We start from the raw sequence: 19,957 nt of genomic DNA on the forward strand, positions 1-19,957 counted from the left end.
GTTGGGCATTTTTTAAAAAGAACCGCGTAAAAATATAATTGAAAATCTAGTATTTTTTTTATACATTTTGTGGTGGTAGTAATAACACTGTTTCAGTATAAAAAAGTGACCGCACAGCAGCAACGTGCAAAGGGTACCACTATTACCCACTATTAATCCCGTTGTTAATTTTAAAGAATGTTTTGTATTTGATTGAAAGATGGCACAATTCGAAAAGCAAATCGTCCAGGCCGTGCTAATAGCCGACAACAATGTTTGGAACTTCAAGCCGCTTTCCGATGAAGGATCCACTGTATGTGCAATTGTATAATTCATTTTCTTGTATTCCTATATAAAATACTTTCCACGTTTGCAATTAATGTCATCTCATCCTGGATGCACATTTCCAATCTCTAGGCACTTTTGCCTCTGGTGAATGTAAGCATGCTTGACTATGCCCTGATTGCCTTAAATCGTAGTGGCGTTGAGGAGGTCTTCATCTATGCCAGTTTGTACTTGGCGGACATACGGAACCACATAAAGTAAGTGCAATAACAATGAGAAATTATGAAATGAATTTAAAATTTTGACTTAGACAGGGCATTGCTATGTATGCATCATGGTCATTTAAGATGACCGTGCATGTGATAGGCGGCGAAGGATGTCGCTGCTTTGGAGATGCTATGCGTGATTTGGATTCCAAGGCGCTAATACGAGGCAATTTCATCTTGCTTGGGGCCGACACGGTGACCAATGCCGACTTGCGGCCAGTGCTGGAGCAACACAAGCGAACAGCCAAATTTGACAAGGGTACCGCCGCCACTTTGGTGTTCAAGGAGTGCTCCAACAATTTGCGAACCGGCAACGAGCTGCTCATTGCTGTTGATAAGCAAAACACACGCTTACATTATCACCAACGTCTTCGGCTTAATCAAAAGGAACCGCGCTATCAGCTACCATTAGACATCTTCCTGGGCAATTCCTGTGTGTCGCTCCATCACAATTTGCTCGATCCCCAGATAGCAATTGGTTCGCCATCGATGCTGTCATTGTTCAGTGATAATTTCGATTTCCAGACGCGCGATGACTTCGTGCGTGGCCTTCTGATCAACGAAGAATTGCTCGATAGTCGCATCTATGTAGCTATGCTGCCGCCAGCACAATATGCCCATAAGGTGAATAGTTGGCCGTCCTATCAACTAGTCAGTCGAGATATTATCAATCGCTGGGCCTATCCGCTAGTGCCCGACATGGGCGTCTATCGTTTGCAACAGCAGTACGTCTTCCACAAGGACAACATCTACAAGAGCCACGAAGCGATGGTGCCAAAGGTGTCGCTCCATGAGAATAGCGTAGTCCAGGCCGGTAGCCATGTGGAATCTGGCACTGTGATACGACATAGCGTTATAGGTGCAAACTGTAGGATTGGAAAAAATTGTCAGCTCAATAATGTGTTTCTCATGGCCGATGTGACTATAGGGGATAATTGCCGATTGGAGCATTGCGTTGTGGGATCTCGCAGTGTTATCAATGAACTCTGCGAAGTGTCTGCCGGCTGCGTGTTCGGATCCAATTGCATTCTGCCAGCTAAAACTAAACTGTCCAACACTCTGGTCACCAGCTCATCCAATACGCAAAGCTCCGAGGATCATGAGGCAGTAGAACTAGAGGCTATTGGACCGCAGGCTTATATAGTTAGTGATCTAACGACTGGAGATCCCGATGCTGATTCCGATGGTGAAGACTTATTGGCACAGCAAACTCTTTGCATACCAAAGATGGGTGAACCCGTACGACAGATCGATGAGCTGAGCGATTACAGTTTCAACAGCGATGAAGATGAGGACGAATCGCGTGCTGTTACACCTTTACCCGACGATACAAACAGTAAGACAAGACTTGATTGAATTCATAAGAAAAATGTGTTTTTATATTTTATTTGCGTTTCTCTTAGTTTTCTTGTCCGAGGTGATTGACTCGCTGACTCGTGGTTTTCGTGAGAAATCGAATCCCGACTTTCTCATATTGGAGATCAACTCATCGCGCTATGCCTACAATATGTCCCTCAAGGAGGTCAATTTTAATGTGGTCAAGGCTGTGTTTGGTATCCAACACATCCTCGAGCCGGCAAATGACAATGTGATGTTGGCTATCAATGCAGTCTTCAAGCAACTAGGTCCTGTAGTCTCCAATTACATTAAAAGCGAGGATGCCATGCTAGATTGTCTCAATGCATTAGAGGTGAGTAGTGAATGAAGCTACAGACTAAAACCTCTGTATCTCTAAATATGTGTTTTTTGTTTCTCTTTCTTAGGATGTTTGTGAGGAGAATCCATTGGTGAGGGAAAAGATCTCTCAAGTGGTTCACTATCTATACGATAAAGATTTTGTCTCTGAAGATGCCATATTAGCTTGGCATGAACAATTGGATATTGATATCGAAGAGCAGGCGCACTTAAAAAAGAGTTTGGCTAAATTGGTCGACTGGTTGAATCAGTCTAGTGAGGAAGAAGACGACGACGACGACGATGATGATGACGAATAAGTCTAATGGGATGACTTGTTGTAATCTTTATTGCAACGCATTAGCATGAAATGTCGTAGAGACAGAAAAATAGTTTATAATTGAAAAACAAAAAAAAATATATAAACGAAATTGAAACTAAACATTAATAGTAAAATTAAGAAAGAAGAACACAGCGAGCTGCTTGCTGCTTCAAGTTCAATCTAGTTTTCGTCCTCTAATATAAATTCCTCATCGTCATCATCATCCTCAAGCACTTCCATTTGGGAATGGAATTCTTTAACATTCGGCTTTTGCTTCTGCTGTGGCGACTGGTGGTGGTCTTCCTCAGTATCATCATCCTCTTCAGACTCTTTAACAGATTCAATGGTAATCTGCGAATCCTCAATTGTAGCTGGTTGAGGTGATTCCCTTGGCTCACGTGTGTCATGCTTCTTTTCCTCCTCAGACTCCATCTCATGCTCGACATTGTCCACATCCATATGATCGGCTCTATCATGATGCTCATCTTTGTGGCCGCTGCTTTCATTTTGTTGATCCTTTTCTCGATTTTGCTGATTTTGTGCTTTATCATCATCATCATCCGGCACCACTTGATCCAGGCTCTCCTCTAATGTTTCTGACTTGGGCGACTTGGTGCCGTGTTCAGTGGTCCGATTAAGGCCCTGCTCCTCCAAGCAGCGCGTTATGTCCATTGCAATATATTCCAGTCGCAATTGTACACTCTTCTGAAAGACAACAATGTTGTCGCTGCACACAAGATTTGAGCGAACCTCCTCGATGCAGCCCTCTAGCACCTTATTCACCTCATTGGACTCGCACTCGCCACCCAGATTTTGTGTGACAATTAGCAATGTGGTTAGATTCTTAAGCAGTTTTATCATGCGCGCGCTCTTAACGAGTCCCTTGTTCAGATCATCAACCGTATCGCCGGCCTTGGTGCGGCATTCCTCGCGTAGATAAGTGGGCGATATCATGGCCTGGACATTTGGATTGCGTGTGAGACTGGAGGAAAGTTCCTGGACCTTGGTCAACTCGTACATGAGTTCGCTGTTAATGCGTTCTATCGAGATGATGTTAGAGGCATATCGTCGTTGAAAATCGTCCCGAAGCACTTTGCGCTGACGATCACCGACCTCCTCCTGACCAACCATTTCGCCCATGGTCAACTCGGCGGTTGTATTCATTTTGTTTAGACGCTGGATCTTGCTGTTCTTACACGTTATGTAATTCTCTAGATGGAGCAGATGCTCCAGCAGTTTCATGGGATAGCCATGATGGCGGGTCAACTGCTGCCTGCCGGGGCTCTCACCCACTGCATCCTGACCCAGCAGGGGATCGCTTTTGTTCAGCTTCATGCTAAGTGCATTTCTGGCCGCTGCATTATTTGTGGCCAGATGCTTTTGGGGACTGCTCTGCAGTCCTGGGGTACCACCACCACCACCAATGCCCCCATTAACGGATGGCGTTAGTCGCTTCTGAGAATAGCTCAGATTGGCCGTGAAACCCAGATTTGTGGTGAAGCCCAAACAGCTGGGATGATAGATGCTCACCAGATTTGGCCTGAAATCCTTGGTGAAACTTTGCAGCGGCAACATCTCATGGAAGTTCTCTGATACGATCTCATAATCGGGAATCGAGTGGGTGCCAAGCCCGGGTCGTTCAAAGGTTACGCGGTACATGGCGTTCAGTGAGTCGTAGGCGGCCACCGTACCAGCGAAAATGCCATCCTGGGGTGCTCGCAGCCGCGCAGTCACCTTGGTACCTAGCGGTAATGGCATTGGAATTTTCTCGGGCATATCTGACAATAGGCCTGGTTCCTTGAGTTCACCCGGCTTGCGGGACTGCAGGGTGCGCATCATTTGTCGTTTCCTGTCCAGCTCTTTGCGTTCCTCACTAAAGAAATTGGCCGAGCAACGTCGTGGCCTGCCCATGCGACGCCTGATGTTAACCCATTCGTGGCGATTGAGTTTCCGTGTACCCAGCCGGGGAGCCAGCTCGCTGACGTGGTTCATAAACTCGTCCTTGCAGTCGAAAAGCGGCTTATCAATATACGAGTAGAACCATTCGGCTATTGCCCACTTGTGGGCCTTGGGTAACTTCAGAAGATTGCGCAAACGCAGGCCAATGGACTGTCCCAGACGTTTGTTGGTAGCCGCCACTGCCTCGGCTTTGCTGGCATCTTCCTGGGCCATAGCCATTGCTGCTGCAAGAGCAGATTGTCCCTTTCCACCACCTTCGAGGGAACGAATTCCTCCTTTACCAGTTTTTCCATGCATCGCTGATTGTCCCCGGCCAGCAGCTCCACCAGCGCCACCTGCTGACTTGGACTGTAATTTAATGGGCGTCTTTTTCAATTTTCCCACAGCTCCGCTGCCTTGTTGACTGCTGGCTGAATTGGAGCTGGAGCCGTTGTCACTGGTGCGCATATAGCGAGATACTACACCCTTTCGTTTCTTCAGCACCTTGGATGGGATGGCCCCCACCGCCGCCTTGGCAGCAGCATTGCCACCGGCTGAGTTCGGTGGACGACCAGGTCCAACCTTCTTGGGGGCCAGGCTCATGCGCAGCGGTTTGTCATCGTTGATAATATTTTCGTCATAGAAGAGGGGATTCTTCTTTCGGATGCGGGCTGGCATGCCACGAGCATTCAGCGTGGGAATCGGTGCCTTTTGGCCCTTCGGTTTGGGCGGCGGGGCGCTTCCCACACGCTGTAGACCCAATGTGGCTAGACTAAAGGCTGGTGGCTCAACTTGCTCCTCTTGTTCACTTGACTGATTGCTATCGGGATCTTCTTCTGCTCCTTCGTCGTCGTCGTCGTCGTCATCGTCAGGTTCAGCAGCCTCCCCGGTTTGTCCAACATCATCATCATCCTCATCTGCATCCGCATCGTCCTCAATATCGCTGTCACCGTCATTCTTTTGTTGCCGCTGATCATCCGAGTTACTTTCATCTTGATCATTTGCATCGTCATCCATTGTCTCATCCACAATAGCGCTGCTGCCGCCGCCTTCCTCCTCCTCCTCGTCCATGTCGATGAAGGGCTTTCGCGTGGTTACAGCCTTCCTGGACTTGTTTTTGCTGGTCTCAGCTAGTGGCATTGTCTTTAACGAACCAAGCACAAGCTAAAAACAAATAAAATAATTGGAAATTCAATTTGTTAAAAGTCGTGCAATAATTTCTAAAGTTCTGAATGACTAAATTAAATTTTAAAAATTAATTTTAGCTTCTCTCATGGTTAGGATTGACTTTATTTGCTGGTATATTGTATTCTTTTTTTTTTTTTTTTGTTTGAATTGTTCATCATTTATTTTTTATTATATTTTTTTGTGTAATACTTTAAAAGGACCATCATGATGGATCAGAATTGATAGAGTATACAAACATATACAATACATAGAAATTGTACAATAAAAATAGAAATAAAGAAAGCGCAAACACATTTTCCCTTATATATCATCTTAGTTCTATATAAAACACGCCATTATTATGTTGTTTTCTTTGTGTACGAGAAAGTTTGTTATTAAATAATTTTAATTTTTTTTTTTGTAAATTGTTTTTAACAAAATTCAAACATTTGCGCACAAGCATATATAAGTATAAGTAACAATACTATTATATATATATATATATATGTATATATAGAACATTTAGCAGGATATACATAGAAGAGTTTAGAAAAAAAAACAGAACACACATTGAAATGTGGCGAGAATTGCTTTAAATTGATAAACACATTTTCTTTTATTGCACAAAACAAATTTCGACCACGTTTCAATTCCTATTGGGAGGGAGGCTGAGGTTGGTAGAGGGATCCGGCCAGCTTCTACATATAGCAGGAAGGCTATCGACTAGGTTTGCCTCGATCCAAAAACAGACGGAAAATTACATCGGCTACACACAATTATTAGGTCGAGGAAGTGACAAGAATAAACTCTATTTTCTTTTTTTTCTGTCTCGTCTTTCTTTCTGTAAGCTGATATAATAATGTAAAATAATAATAATAATAAAAAAAAAAATACAAAATTATCTATACAAATTAAAAGATGGATGGTTTCTTTTGTTTTGTTTTTTGGCGCTACAGTTTGATTTTTTTGTTTTTTTAAGTTTATCTCGAAATACATTTAGGATTTCCTTTTTGTTGTTGGTTTTTTTTTATAATTTTTTTTGCTTGTTTTTTTGTTTTGTTTTGACATACATCATAGATAACAATACATTAATTAGGCATAACAAATATCAATATTTATAATAATTATAATAATAATAATAGTAGCTAATTATAATAATAATAGTATGCAATAATAATAACAGCTTTTAACTCTTTGTTCTTTTTTTTATGTTTTTGTTGTGTTTTTTTAGTGTTTTTTAAATTTTTATGTTGTGATTTTTTCCAAAGATTTTTCTTTTTTTCGTTTAACATGTTTTTTAATTTTTTGTGTGTGTATGTTTTAACTTGTTTATATTTGGATATTATAATTTTTATTTTCAGTAACTTTTCTTTTCAAAGAAGGAGAGAGGAATTCAATGTGAAAGCAATGTGAGTGAAAGTTAGTCTCAGGCCAATTTGTTTGTTTGTTTGTTGTTGTTGTTGTTCTCTCTAAAACTCCGAATCCGATTCGTTGCAATTCGCATAAAATTTATTTTGTACACCATTTTTTTTTCTTTTTGATTTTGAAACCATATAAAAATTGTAAACGACGTGGGAACTATTTTTTTTTTTTTTTTTTTTGTAAATTAGTTGTGAAGGCTTTTCTCTGTTTTTGTTTTAAAAGGGGGTAGGGGGAGGAAAGACATGACGGGGGGAGGATGATTGTATGATTGTTTGAATTTGTTTTTATCTTTTTTTTTTTAAGGCTATATAAGTTATATAAAAAGTTCCACAGAAACGGGAAAAAGTTAAACGGGGAAACATTTTTAAATATATATATATATATATATATATATATATATATCTTGATTAACACAATTTAAAATAATACACACAACATAAATTATTAGTAGGTATACAGGTAAATATATATATAAATAAATATTTATATTTATATATATATATATGTGTGTGTGTGTGTGTGTGTGTTGTATACATAGGTTGGTATATAAATTAATAACAGTTTCATTTCTTGTTTCTTTAATTCGTTTAGATAATATAATATTTTACTAGGTCGTCCTCTCTTTCGCTCTCGCTCTCTCTCTTTCTCTCTATTTGTCTCTAACTCTCGCTTCTTTCTTTCTCTATTTCTCTTTCCCTGTCTCTTATTATTGTTTGTTTCATCGCTGCGCCGATAGCTAGCTTTTAAAGCTTGCATTGATTGCCCATTTGCCACGTGTCCACGGAGGATGGATCCTATTTATATATGTATATATATATATATATATATGTTGGATTTAAACATTGAAACGCGTCTCCGAACCATCGGCTAGCATAAGTGTCACCGTGCGATTATTGATCCAGACGAGTTTGGCCAAACGCATCGGATTTAGCCGCGATACATCTGGGATTGGTGCCGTGGAATAACCTTTGGTGCAACGTGTCTGCGATTGGCCCAATCCGAACATGCCTGTGCTGGTCTGCCAGAAGGACAAACGATTCTCGGTACACGAATAGGAGACAAGGTATTTACCATCCGGTGAGAAGGCCAAAGATGTAATCGGATGCGTGTGGGCGGGTATCATCTGGCATTTGTTCTGCCGCAGCTCGTAGATGGCCAAATTGCCGCTATTGGCGCCAACGGCAATGCGCCGGGTCTGGGCGCAATGTGAGATCTGATTGAACTTGCATATGGAGGGGCAAAGCTCGGCCAGACCACGATTTTTCAAATCATTGCTATCGACGCAGTGGAGCGCAATGTCCATCACCTCGACCAGGAGACTGGCAATCTCCGATTGCATTTTATCGATCAGCATTTCCACGCACTGGAGAATCTCACTCTTGGCCTTGAACAACACCGATTGGGTGAGCGGAGTGTTGATGGACTGGGCATTCTGCTGCATGGTATTGTACCTGGCCACCTCGCGGGCCATTGTGGTGATGAAAGCAGCCGGCCGAGCGGTGGCAATTAAACGTAGAGCATGGCGGGCCGTGCGGCAGGCATCCGCTTGGGGTGTCAGCGGCAGTTTATAGTTTAGATTCGGCACCGACTTGCCCTCGCACGAGATCTCCAGGAGGCCAAGCAACACCTTGGATACATCCAAATATGGCTCCCAAACGGTGAATCCTCTGCCAAGCAAATCGATGGCTGCCCTCCGCAGAGGGGTATACTGAGGTAACTTGGGCGACGGTGGGGCATAAAGCAAATGGGCTAGAGCCATGGACGTTAGTCTGGCCAAATTGTTTGCAATGCCAAAGCCCTCCACAACGGATGACTTGCGTCTCTCTGTGCCGGATGCGCCCAAGCTAATACTGCCGCGATGGTTAGGCGACTCCTGCGAAATATCCTGCCCGAATTCGGCTCCGATAACACCTAGCAGGATAACGGCTGTGGTCTGCTTGCGTTTCAGTTCCGATAAACTGGATGGTTTACGTATAATTTCCTCTTCCTCTTCCTCTTCGTAGTCCTCATCCTGATGGACATTTCCGCCGGAGATGCCCCCAGCACCACCCGAGGATAGGCCGCCACTGCCAGAACCGGAGCTACCATTGCTAGAGGAAAGTGAGTTGCCTGTGGCCATGCCACTATTGCCTCCACTTCCGGCATTTCCTCCGCCTCCACCGCCGCCGCCTGATTGACCGCCTCCGCCGCCAATCATGCTCAACTGCTGCTGAGTGCCCACAATGGGCTCCGTATGCGTATAGAGTGGCAGATACTGGGCCCAGCTCTCGACAAGCTGCTTGCGACCCTTCTTGCCCATGCGCGTCAACTCGCCCAAGAGAATCTGCTGGGCCGCCTCACGAATTTCTATACAATGATGCTGCCAGCGTTTGACCATCATCTCCACCTGTGGCCGCTTGAATTTCTTTGGCTCCAATGCCTCGATCTTATCGGGCAGCAGGAAGCAATGATGGGTGGACAATAAACTCCAGCCCTGCTTGATTTGCGATGTGTGATGGGCCAACAGCTCCTCCCGTTCCTCCTCGCTGCTCATCATGGACTCGGTCCGCTGGGCCAGGCGCTGCAGCTTTTTATGCTTCTCAGAGTCCGGCAGAAATGAGGCGGCGCTCATGGACATTAGGGTGTTGGACATGGCCACCAGGGCCAGAATGTGGTTCGAGGTGAGGGTAGTGCTTAGCTCCCAATGCAAACGTGACGTGAAGACAGCCGTCAGATTTTCAAGGCGCTGCAATTCCTCGGGTAGGGGCCGCTTCTTGGAACTGGCCGACTGCAGCAACTGCAGTTGCTGGCTCGATGGCAATACGTAGTTATTTTGCCAGGTGGGCAGCAGCAGGGACATGTAACCGGCTTTGGAGAGAACGCCATACGAGATGGGCACAATTGGACGCAGGAGACCCAGCTGCGATTCACACACCTTGTCCAGATGCGGATCCAGTCCCCAGGAGTGCAATAGCGAGAGCAACAACTGAGCCACTTCCATAACATGAGTCACTTCCATTTTGGAGGCAATCTTGCTCTTAAGGTCTTGTTGCTCCTCATGCGTTTCCACTGCCTTCTGTAGACTCTCCACCTTGGCCTGCACCTTCTTCTCGACAATTTCCGTCTTCTCCTTGAACTTCTGGACCAAACCGTGCTTGTCCTTGTCTTTAAGTATCTTTTCCACATCCACCGCCTTATTCTTGACCTTGCCGAAAAAGTCGCTAATCTTCTTGCTGGCGTCCAATGGCATGGTTCGTCCATCTTTGGGATTTTGCAGATGTACACCGAGAGCTTCCAGCGTGGCCGGCGTCATCTGGGCATACTCCTCGCTATGCAACTCGAATATCAGTCCCTCGATGTCAAAGAAAAGAATATGCGATTCGGCATCCTTGGGATTGGTGCGCAGACCCTGAATGACCAGAGGATTGCTGCGATGCTTCATGAGGAAATCAAAGTTACCCTGATTATGGCCCTGCAACTGCTGCAACTGATGGATGCCACGCTGTGTGGCATGCCGGATGGCGTTCATGTTTCGTGACTTAAGACCACGGAAGAAGTGCACAGCAGGATTGGCCATGCCCATTTCGCTTGCCGATGTCACGTTGCCGCCGCCACCGTGTGATGTTATTCCTCCGCCGCTGCCATCGTCGCCAGCCTGTTCATCGCAAGCGGAGAGCACTTCCTCAGCGAGCATTCCATGAAGCACACGATCCAGATGACCCGTTTCCATTTGCCACACATACACAGAGCCATCCGAACAGCCAACAATTAGAAAGTCGTCCAATGGTCGCCACTTGATCGTCACCACGGGAAAGAGATGACGGCTTGCCAGTGTAACGCATTTGCGCTCCTGCAGCGAAACGAGGGTGACCGAATGATCCGAGGCCACCGAACAGATGCACTTGAGAATACGCGGGCTACAGCTCTCCGGCGGCACTAGGAGCTGGGTAATCTCGCCGGCATGAACGCAGAAACGATGCAAAAGACTTCCACTATAGAGATCCCACAGGCATACAGCGAAATCGATGCCACCGGAGAGTAAATGAGACTTCTCATAACGTGAATGAACCATTGAGGGACAAAGCAAACAATTCACACGTCCGCGGTGACCATAGAGAATCTGATGCGACAGCCAATCGCTAAAATTCTGTTTAATGCCAACGAGCAGCTGCATCATCACCGTCTGGGTGGCTGGCACAATAACAATACTTCCATCCTCGCGACCAATCACAAGGCGACTTTGTTGAGGCAGATAAATGCTCGAGGTTAACTTCACCGGGGAGTCGGTGATGCGCGACAACTGATCGAGAATTCCCACCGGCGGCGGATCCATTATAGACCAGGCTTCTACCAAGGAGGTGCATACGTGCGGCTTGAGGATACGCGGCGGCATCTGTTTAGCCTGCAATATGCTAATATTATCGAGTGGCACCTCCGGCACATTCCATACTGATATATAGCCCTCGGAATCGCCGCGCAACAGATTATATTGACCGCCGCTGCTGGCTGCTCCATTTCCTCCATTGGCCCCATTGCTGCTGGCCAATATTAGTTTCATGGCTGGCGGACAGGAGAGAACTTTGTCGCCGGCATGCTGAAGCACATAGTACAGATATGGAGCATCTCGGACAACGCTCTTCGAGTGGAACTCTTTGTTGTCTGGTATGCAGTTGGCTGGCAGCTTATATAGATAGCCCTTGCCCTCGTCAGTCCACAGCATAACACGATCCGAGGTGAGGAAATCGCCACCCTGCCAACGTTCACGGGCCGGAGCTATTACAGAGCAGAGCACCGTAAAGTCACCAGCATCGTAGATCTGCCAGTATTTGGTGCAGACCAAAAGAACTGTTCTCTGATTCTGGGCACAACAGTTCATGGTGATGGCATTCAAGCATCGAATTTCCTTTGACTCGTTCTCATATATCGGCTCGGCATGCTTGTTCTCGTTGCCCGTCAATGTCCACACCTTCACCGTGCCCGTCGTGGTTATGGCCAGCACAACATCATCCTTCCGACGCATGGGACGCAACACGTGAATGGCCGATATCCAATCTGGCTTCACCTTTGAGCTCAGCACATAAATGACTTCGAGACTAAATGGATCCATAACCATGATTTCGGCATAGTATCCAATGCAAAAGAGACGCACATCCTCGCTGTTGGCGGTGTGATAGCTTTGGATTTGTGTATGCACCTGAGGTAGTTTCACCGCCTCTGTGCACTTGCCATCGACAAGATCCCAGGTGCACATTTCACCATTCTCTGATGAGCTGACCAGAAAGTTATTCTCTGGCAACAGCGAGGCGCGCACCAGGCATAACACTGGAGCGGAATGGCCTACCAGTAGGCAACGTGGCGACATCTTTAGAGTGGTGGGCTCCACCTGCCATAAGCATATTTGGCCGTCATAGCAGCCAGTGACTAGAGTACATTGATCATCTGAAAGGAATACGCTTGAGATGCAGTGTGTCGGCGCTGTTGGTCCCCAAAGCACCACGGGCACAACCAGATTGGTGCTAACCATGTTTGACTACTTCCTAATAATCCTGCGCCGGTGTTACAATCTCCTTATCCTTCTCCTTTACAATCTGCAAAAAGTTTCTCCCATAAGCAATTGGAACACAATTCAAAATTGCTAAGCCACAAATGCCAATGTGTGTGTGTGTGTGCTACGTACAAACATACATATATACTAATAAAAAACCGATTGTTCTGTTCTGCCCCTTTGAATATATGTATATTATATACCTACACATATGTATGTATATAATATACGTATATAGTGGTCAGGTAAATGAAACAGATCTCACTCCAACGGAGGCTACTAAACAAATCTATAAATTAAGTTTTTTACTGCTGATTATATGAACTATAGTTTAGTTGTTTTTAACAATCGTTGCTGTAAGATTATTTGACAGATTTTAATTGAATTTTATATGAATTATTACAATGACTCGGAAGAAATTCAAAATTTAAGGATACGATTCAAATGGGTATATCCAATTTTTGCCCGTTCTAGCAACTTTTGAGTCGTGTATTCTCTACTTTAAGTTATTCAATATTCAAAATATGTATATGTATAAATGTATACATTTGTACGCAGTATCGATTGATTGGAATGCTGGTCGAGGTTTAAGGCTTTATTTAGGAGCCTTCACTGTACATTCACCCATAGAGTATGAGTGTGCGTGTGCGTGTGCATGTGTGTGTGTGTGTGTGTAAGTACATGTGTCAACGCCGTATTGAATATCAGAAGATAAACAACAGACGTACGAGAGCCCAGAGCTAGAGCCCCTGCCATGTTATACAATTGAAGTGGTGACTGACAGCTGGTAAGGTAGTAACCCAACCTTGGGAGATTTGTTAGCCAATGAGCCAGAGCCAGAGCTCGGTATAAATTTTTGGACTCCCATAAACATTAGATGGAGACGCCTCTAGGGCGCAATATGGCAAAACGAATCATCAGAAGAGTCATCATCAATTTCAAATATACTTCAAATTAATTGGGCATACGACAACTGTACACACAGACACACACACGCATACACACACACTTAAATAGCCACACAAACACAAACAAACCCACACACACACACTGGCAAATGCGCCAATAATAATAATTGTAGATAACTTAAAATTTAGCTAACTTTTTTGTTGTTGTTGCTGTTGCTGCTGTTAGTGCTGTCGTGCTTTCCGTATTGGGGACGGCGCGTGATTCCCTGATTCCAATTTCGTTTGTCTGTATATTTTTCTTCTTTTATTTTTTTTCTATTTGCAATTTTATTGTCGTCGTCGTCGTCTTGATTGTGCTTTTAAGCCTGATCTGCATCCGTACTTCTACTGCTGTTGTTTGTCCTCCTCTATTTGCTCCAACTACATCTGCATTCTAAGTTCTACGGTTCGTTTTGTTGGTATTGTTGTTGTTGGTGGTGATGGTGATGGTGGGGGAGTGTTCATGGAGGGGAGGAACTTCAATGTCGTCGCACGATTCCGTTTCTAATTTGCGTACAACACACTGTTGTCTCTCTCCAAGTTGTTGGCTGCTGCTGCTGTGATGGCCTACAATTACAACACACGTTTCTGCTGCTGCTGCTACTGCTGCGGCTGTTATTGTTGTTTTTCTTCTTATTGGCAATTTTTTTTATATTATGCATATTGCCATATTGCCCATATACCCGAACTGTCCTGTGCACTCTTTGTACTAAAACAACCGAGTTCGGGTTGCACTTTCAACAATTACAAGTTGTAAGACAATTTGTTATTTTTTTTTTTTTTATTTTTGTTCTCTTTGCCTTTTTCTTTTTGTATTTTGTACACGACTGAGGTACAGAGAAAAAAAGCAACGAAAAGTACGGAGACAGAGAATCGTTTCGTATCGACCGTGGGGACTATGATTATCGATTACTATTATGTAGGATTGCCACCATTCGTAGTCGATTATACCTTGCACCTATGTGCAGCAGGTAGGACGACAACCCTGATGCGAACTTTAATATTTTACAACAATTGTTTACATTTTATAAAATTTATTACACTTTTGTAGTAACTATTGCATATATAAGGCAGTAGATGTACAGCGCAATTCGTTCATTTCTCATATGTATGTGTATAAAGCCATATGGAAATCGTATATATATAAATATTGTTACAGTTAATCCAACGGACAATCACTTTGACCTAAGCACACGAATTCTGTGTTTTAAAACATTAAATACCATTATAATTATAATTAATACAGTATTCTGCAATAGAATCTTTAAGCACTTTTGTTACAATTTCGTTTTTGTGTACATTTTGCACGTATGCAAATATAGCAGCGGTTTGTTGGCTATTTGGCGCAATGACCAAATGAAAGGTATTTCATTAGTCGTTAAATTTGCATTACATCTATGGATGTTCGGTGGATAATTAATAATGTATTGCACTCGACACTTACCTCTAAAGCAGTTGAAAAACTGTTTTCAATTGAATCTGCAATTTATTTTGAATTTCCACAACAAATACTGAGCGAAACATACACACACGCAGCCTTTTGAATGGACCAGCAGAGAAACAGTGAAACAGTGCTGCCAACCTGCGATAAATATATAAGGCGTGCATGCCGCGTATTTGTAAAATTATCGATATATTTTTCACTATACAAATGAATCTAAAATGTATAATTTCCAGTTGTTTAAAGGTATAATTGTTTAAAATTAAAATAAATCACTGTTTAATCTGTTGTTTAGTCATGTCAGTTATATTTATTCGTGGAAACAGACATTTAATTTATTTCATCGAAAATGCTATCGATAATGTTCTGGGGGCTGCTAACAAGAATATTCACTTTGCCGCTGATAATTAAATTAAAATTAAACTAATGAAATATCCTTAGACCAGTGGCCATTCGCCTTTGGGTTCGGGTATTCATTTTTAAACTCCTTTGTCGTTACAACAATAACCAATAAACCTCCAACCGTTGGAAGAACTTACATTGTAACTATGTTGAACAAAGAAATGGGGTAGAGTATTCAAATCTCCATTTGATTGCGGATTTTTTAATTTTGTTGTTGTTTTGCGATAACATAAACGACACGCTGGAACTTTAAATTCTACGTCATTCTGGACCTAGACTGGCGGTCATCCTGGGTATTTGCAGATAATGCACTTGAATTTTTACATGCATACATATGTATGTATGTAATTTAATTAGTGGATATTTGAGGAAGAGCTAGAGAAAGCACTAACTGGTCAAAATGCGACTTCAAGGATTGACATCATTGGGAATCCATGTGGCCTGTGTACTATGGATAACCGTAGGAATGGTCAGTCAGGGAGTCTCACACAAACACTACTCCCGAGCGCGAAAGTTGGAATTGCGGTAAGTTAAATTAATTCCAAAATGTGTCTCGATCTCTCCACCATACATTTTTTTTTGCCAGTGAGGATGTGCGGCGAATGTTTCAACATGCCTATGATGGCTATTTGCAGCACGCTTCGAACTATGACGAGCTCCGTCCACTCACATGTGATGGGCACGACACCTGGGGCAGTTATTCCCTTACCCTGATAGATGCTCTGGACACCTTGGCTACCATGGGCAACTTCACTGAATTCCGGCGTGTTTTCGCTCTGCTAACGGAAAAGATGGACTTCAACAGAGACATCAATGTGTCCGTGTTCGAAACCAACATTCGTATTGTGGGCGGACTGCTGTCTGCTCATTTGCTGTCAAGGCGTGCAGGCGTGACGCTGGAAACCGGTTGGCCATGTCAGGGTCCGCTTCTACGCATGGCAGAGGATGTTGCACGGCGTCTGTTGCCGGCGTTTGACACAAACACTGGCATGCCATATGGCACTGTAAATCTTCGTTATGGAGTACCCAAGGGCGAAACTTCCGTCACTTGTACGGCCGGTGTGGGTACTTTCCTCATAGAGTTCGGAACACTAAGTCGCCTCACTGGCAATAGCATCTACGAGGATGTGGCTCTTCAGGCCGTGTACGCCCTTTGGAAGTATCGTTCGCCCATTGGTCTCTTTGGCAATCATATTGATGTACAGACCGGACGCTGGACGGCCCTTGATTCTGGAATCGGTGCTGGCGTCGATTCGCTGTTTGAGTATCTGGTGAAAGGAGCGGTGCTACTTAATCGGCCCGAGCTATTGCAACTGTTTCACGAAGCTCGCATCGCAATTGATAAATATATGCGTAAGGAGGATTGGTATATGTGGGTGGGCATGAACAAAGGACATGTCACGTTGCCCATCTTTCAGTCGCTTGAGGCCTTCTGGCCGGGTATACTAAGTTTGATAGGTGACACGGAGCCGGCCATGCGGACAATGACCCGCTACATTAGTGTGTGGAAAAAGTATGGATTCCTTCCAGAGTTCTATAATATAGCCGCTGGCGAGGCGTCACCCAATCGAGAGGTGTATCCACTCCGGCCAGAGCTCATCGAATCGGCCATGTATTTGTATCGGGCCACTAAAAATGAGTATCTCCTGGAGCTGGGAGAGCATATGCTGGAGACAATTGAGTTCAGTGCGAAAACAAAATGTGGCTATGCAACTGTAAGTCCTTTTAATGTTCCCTTGTCATTCGAACTGCTAATTTGACTCTATTTTTGTCCGATAGATTCGTAATGTTGTCACACATGAGAAAGAAAACCGTATGGAGTCTTTTTTTTTGGCCGAGACAAGCAAATATCTGTATCTGCTTTTTGACGAGGACAATTTCCTACATAATGACGGTGCCCAGGGCGAGCTGATGGCAGACACCGAGGAAAATGTGTGTGTGGTTCAGGCGGGTGCCTACATCTTCAACACCGAGGCACATCCCATGGATTTGTCCGCTCTGCACTGTTGCCATGATTACAAGGAGGATATATTCAGTTCATTGGATCTGCAACATTTCACAGAACGATCGATTTTCGAGCGAAGTCGCCAACATCAAAAGTCGGAGCAGGATCAATGGCAGCCCGAATGCCAACAATCGTATGCATCCAGAGATTGGGATCGCGAAAGAGGCGATCGCAAAGATAGCACTGCCACAATTGCTGTTGATATTGAGGTGTTTGACGAATTTCAGCAACCAGCCGCTGATATTCTGGTGGGTAACTTTGAACGGATTCGTGAGGAACGAGATCTAAACCATAGCAGCAGCAGCGGCGGCGGCAACGGCAGGAGCAGTAGTGAGAAGCAGCGAAGCGAAGTGCCTCGGAATCAGCTAACTGTCAGCGATCTAGACGAGTTCTTTAGTCAAGAACGAGACAGTTTTGCCAGCTCGCAGGATACGTTGCAGTACGTTCTCAATTTCATGGGCAATTTCACAATGGATGTGGCCTTCATTCGTGGACTACAGCTGTATGATAAAAATATCAGCACTGTTCTTGGAACTGGAGCACAAAAAGAGTATGAGAGTCGAATGCGTTCGCTCTGGGAGCTATTTCAGCTTGAGCAGCAATATGCTGCTAATATTCATCTTATACAGAGTCTGGGACTACTTAAATTTAACACGGAAAGCAACATGGGTGATAGTGAGCTAATGCGTCGACATTTTGCTCAAGTGTTGGAGGAACTGGATCAACTACATCTTAGACAAAATTACAGTCAGCCACCTCCAACGATTTCTCAAATATCGCCAGCGTCATTTATACAAGCAGCAATTTTGAATGCTCGAGCTGGCTATGAAATCGCAATGGTGAACACCACAGCCATGCAGGAATTCATTCATCGTGTCTATGTGGTGGGCACAAATGAGTCAACGACACATTTTCTGCCCTTGCTGGAGCCCAATGAGCTAGGGCAACTTCATGTGGCCGAATTATCTCCTGAAGAGGAGCAACAACTTTTCACATATACCCGTCGTCTTGTCGATTTTCGCAAACGTATGTCCGAGACAGTCGATCGTCTGCAGACTCTTATGCAAGACTGGACGCCGCCGCCTTCGACGACGACGGCCACAAAAAATCCAACAACCCCAGCACCAAAGGGAATTGAACAAACCACGACGGACAAACCGCATTTGGAACAATCGGATAATATGCACGAGGAGAGGCAAAAAGAATCCGATGGCGGTGGCTCGGTATGGTCTCAATTTGTTCAGACAATTCTGCGTAAGACCACTGCACATAGAGTGAAATTTGATGAGTCTATCCTGCGGGAAAAGACACGTAAATTCCTAGATAAACATGCACCCAGACAAACGCCGCATGAACTATTCTCATGTCGCAGGCCAGAATATATAGAATCATTTGCCTATCGCGATTACTATCCAGAAGCCCTTTAATCTTAATATTTATTTATCTCACGAAAAACAATATAACACAGACCTCAACAATATAAATAAATCGACTGATCCCTCCCTAACATATCCAACGAAATAATTGCATGATTATAATTCACTCATTCCGCTTTAAGCGGATTTCTGGCAAAGTCGATGGAGCAACTTTTAGTTTAAACTAAGGCATAACATTTAATTTATTCCACATGGCAATGTAAAATCTAAGTCAAATTCTTTAAATTCTTTCTTTTTTTTTTTTGTACACTTTTCCGAGAGAGACTAGATATGTAAGATTAACATAAATACTTGTTAGCAATATCTATTTAAGTTAATAATGACGCATTAAGCTATATTTATAAGCTCAAATCTCAAGAAATCGAGCTTAGTTTTCGAGTGTCCTATTTCTGTATATATATATATATGTAATACATATTTTTGAAATATTATATATTTATAATGCAAAATAAGTAAAAATTCAAAGAAAGATATATACAACATATAATTTAATTTCATTGTTTTTTTTTTTATTATTATATGGATGATTACGATTTATTAATTTAACTTTGAAAACAAGTAAAATATCGTCAAGTTTATATTAAGTATTATATTCATTATAAGAATATTTATATTTGCGTGTAAATTTCTTTGGAATGTGAATGTGCGTGTGAATTAAGTTCCAATAGGTTGGATTGGTAATTAAATTGATGTAAATGTACCTAATAAGATTCGATTACATATTACATATTGGCAACCCAAAAAGGAAAAAAAAAAAAAAAGGGCAACCAGTACAGGATTGCACATAAAGAAAGATGATGGTGGATGGGTGCCTTGGGTCACAATGGAGGGGGGGGTTAGTTGAGTTTATTGGGTTATTGCGGCTGCACGCAATGGCAATCATTTCAATGGGTTTATTTTCGGAAATTGCTGTTTTGCTTCAAGGATTCGCTTGTAGGACATGAAATGAACACAAACTCAACTACACGAACTGTGGGGAGAAGGGGTGGCAAGGGGGGTGGGCAAATTTTAAGGGACTGATCACTGAGACCCACCTAGCACTATGGCTGTAATGGTTGATTGTACGTCACGTCTTTGTCCTTACACCCATCCATCCATCCATTCATCCCCTTTGGCTGCTACTCAACGGGGATGCGTGTATAGAATTGC

General features: G+C 43.6%; 4 protein-coding genes across 4 annotated transcripts; 2 read left to right on the forward strand and 2 right to left on the reverse strand.

Annotated features, from left to right (window-relative positions):
• The first annotated feature begins 123 nt into the window (after nucleotides 1–123).
• On the forward strand, nucleotides 124–2,641 carry LOC6644699 (translation initiation factor eIF-2B subunit epsilon). Its single transcript, XM_002067234.4, has 5 exons — nucleotides 124–292; nucleotides 397–521; nucleotides 575–1,866; nucleotides 1,934–2,220; nucleotides 2,294–2,641. Exons 1-5 carry the CDS (start codon nucleotides 200–202, stop codon nucleotides 2,522–2,524), a joined length of 2,028 nt encoding a protein of 675 aa, XP_002067270.1. The 5' UTR covers nucleotides 124–199; the 3' UTR covers nucleotides 2,525–2,641.
• LOC6644698 lies at nucleotides 2,536–15,085 on the reverse strand. Its single transcript, XM_023177121.2, has 2 exons — nucleotides 14,969–15,085; nucleotides 2,536–5,628 (listed from the first exon to the last, which is right to left on the reverse strand). The coding sequence occupies exon 2, from the start codon at nucleotides 5,602–5,604 to the stop codon at nucleotides 2,707–2,709; it is 2,898 nt and encodes a 965-aa protein (XP_023032889.1). The 5' UTR covers nucleotides 5,605–5,628; nucleotides 14,969–15,085; the 3' UTR covers nucleotides 2,536–2,706.
• Nucleotides 7,705–14,325, reverse strand: LOC6644697 (WD repeat-containing protein 7). The gene is made up of 2 exons (XM_002067232.4): nucleotides 13,680–14,325; nucleotides 7,705–12,620 (listed from the first exon to the last, which is right to left on the reverse strand). Exon 2 carries the CDS (start codon nucleotides 12,554–12,556, stop codon nucleotides 7,889–7,891), a length of 4,668 nt encoding a protein of 1,555 aa, XP_002067268.1. The 5' UTR covers nucleotides 12,557–12,620; nucleotides 13,680–14,325; the 3' UTR covers nucleotides 7,705–7,888.
• A 272-nt stretch (nucleotides 15,086–15,357) lies between the features above and the next one.
• LOC6644696 (ER degradation-enhancing alpha-mannosidase-like protein 2) lies at nucleotides 15,358–19,210 on the forward strand. The gene is made up of 3 exons (XM_002067231.3): nucleotides 15,358–15,892; nucleotides 15,954–17,082; nucleotides 17,147–19,210. Exons 1-3 carry the CDS (start codon nucleotides 15,768–15,770, stop codon nucleotides 18,797–18,799), a joined length of 2,907 nt encoding a protein of 968 aa, XP_002067267.1. The 5' UTR covers nucleotides 15,358–15,767; the 3' UTR covers nucleotides 18,800–19,210.
• Nucleotides 19,211–19,957: the final 747 nt, after the last annotated feature.

This window comes from Drosophila willistoni, assembly GCF_018902025.1.
Source record: "Drosophila willistoni isolate 14030-0811.24 chromosome XL unlocalized genomic scaffold, UCI_dwil_1.1 Seg142, whole genome shotgun sequence".
Lineage (NCBI taxonomy): Eukaryota > Metazoa > Arthropoda > Insecta > Diptera > Drosophilidae > Drosophila > Drosophila willistoni.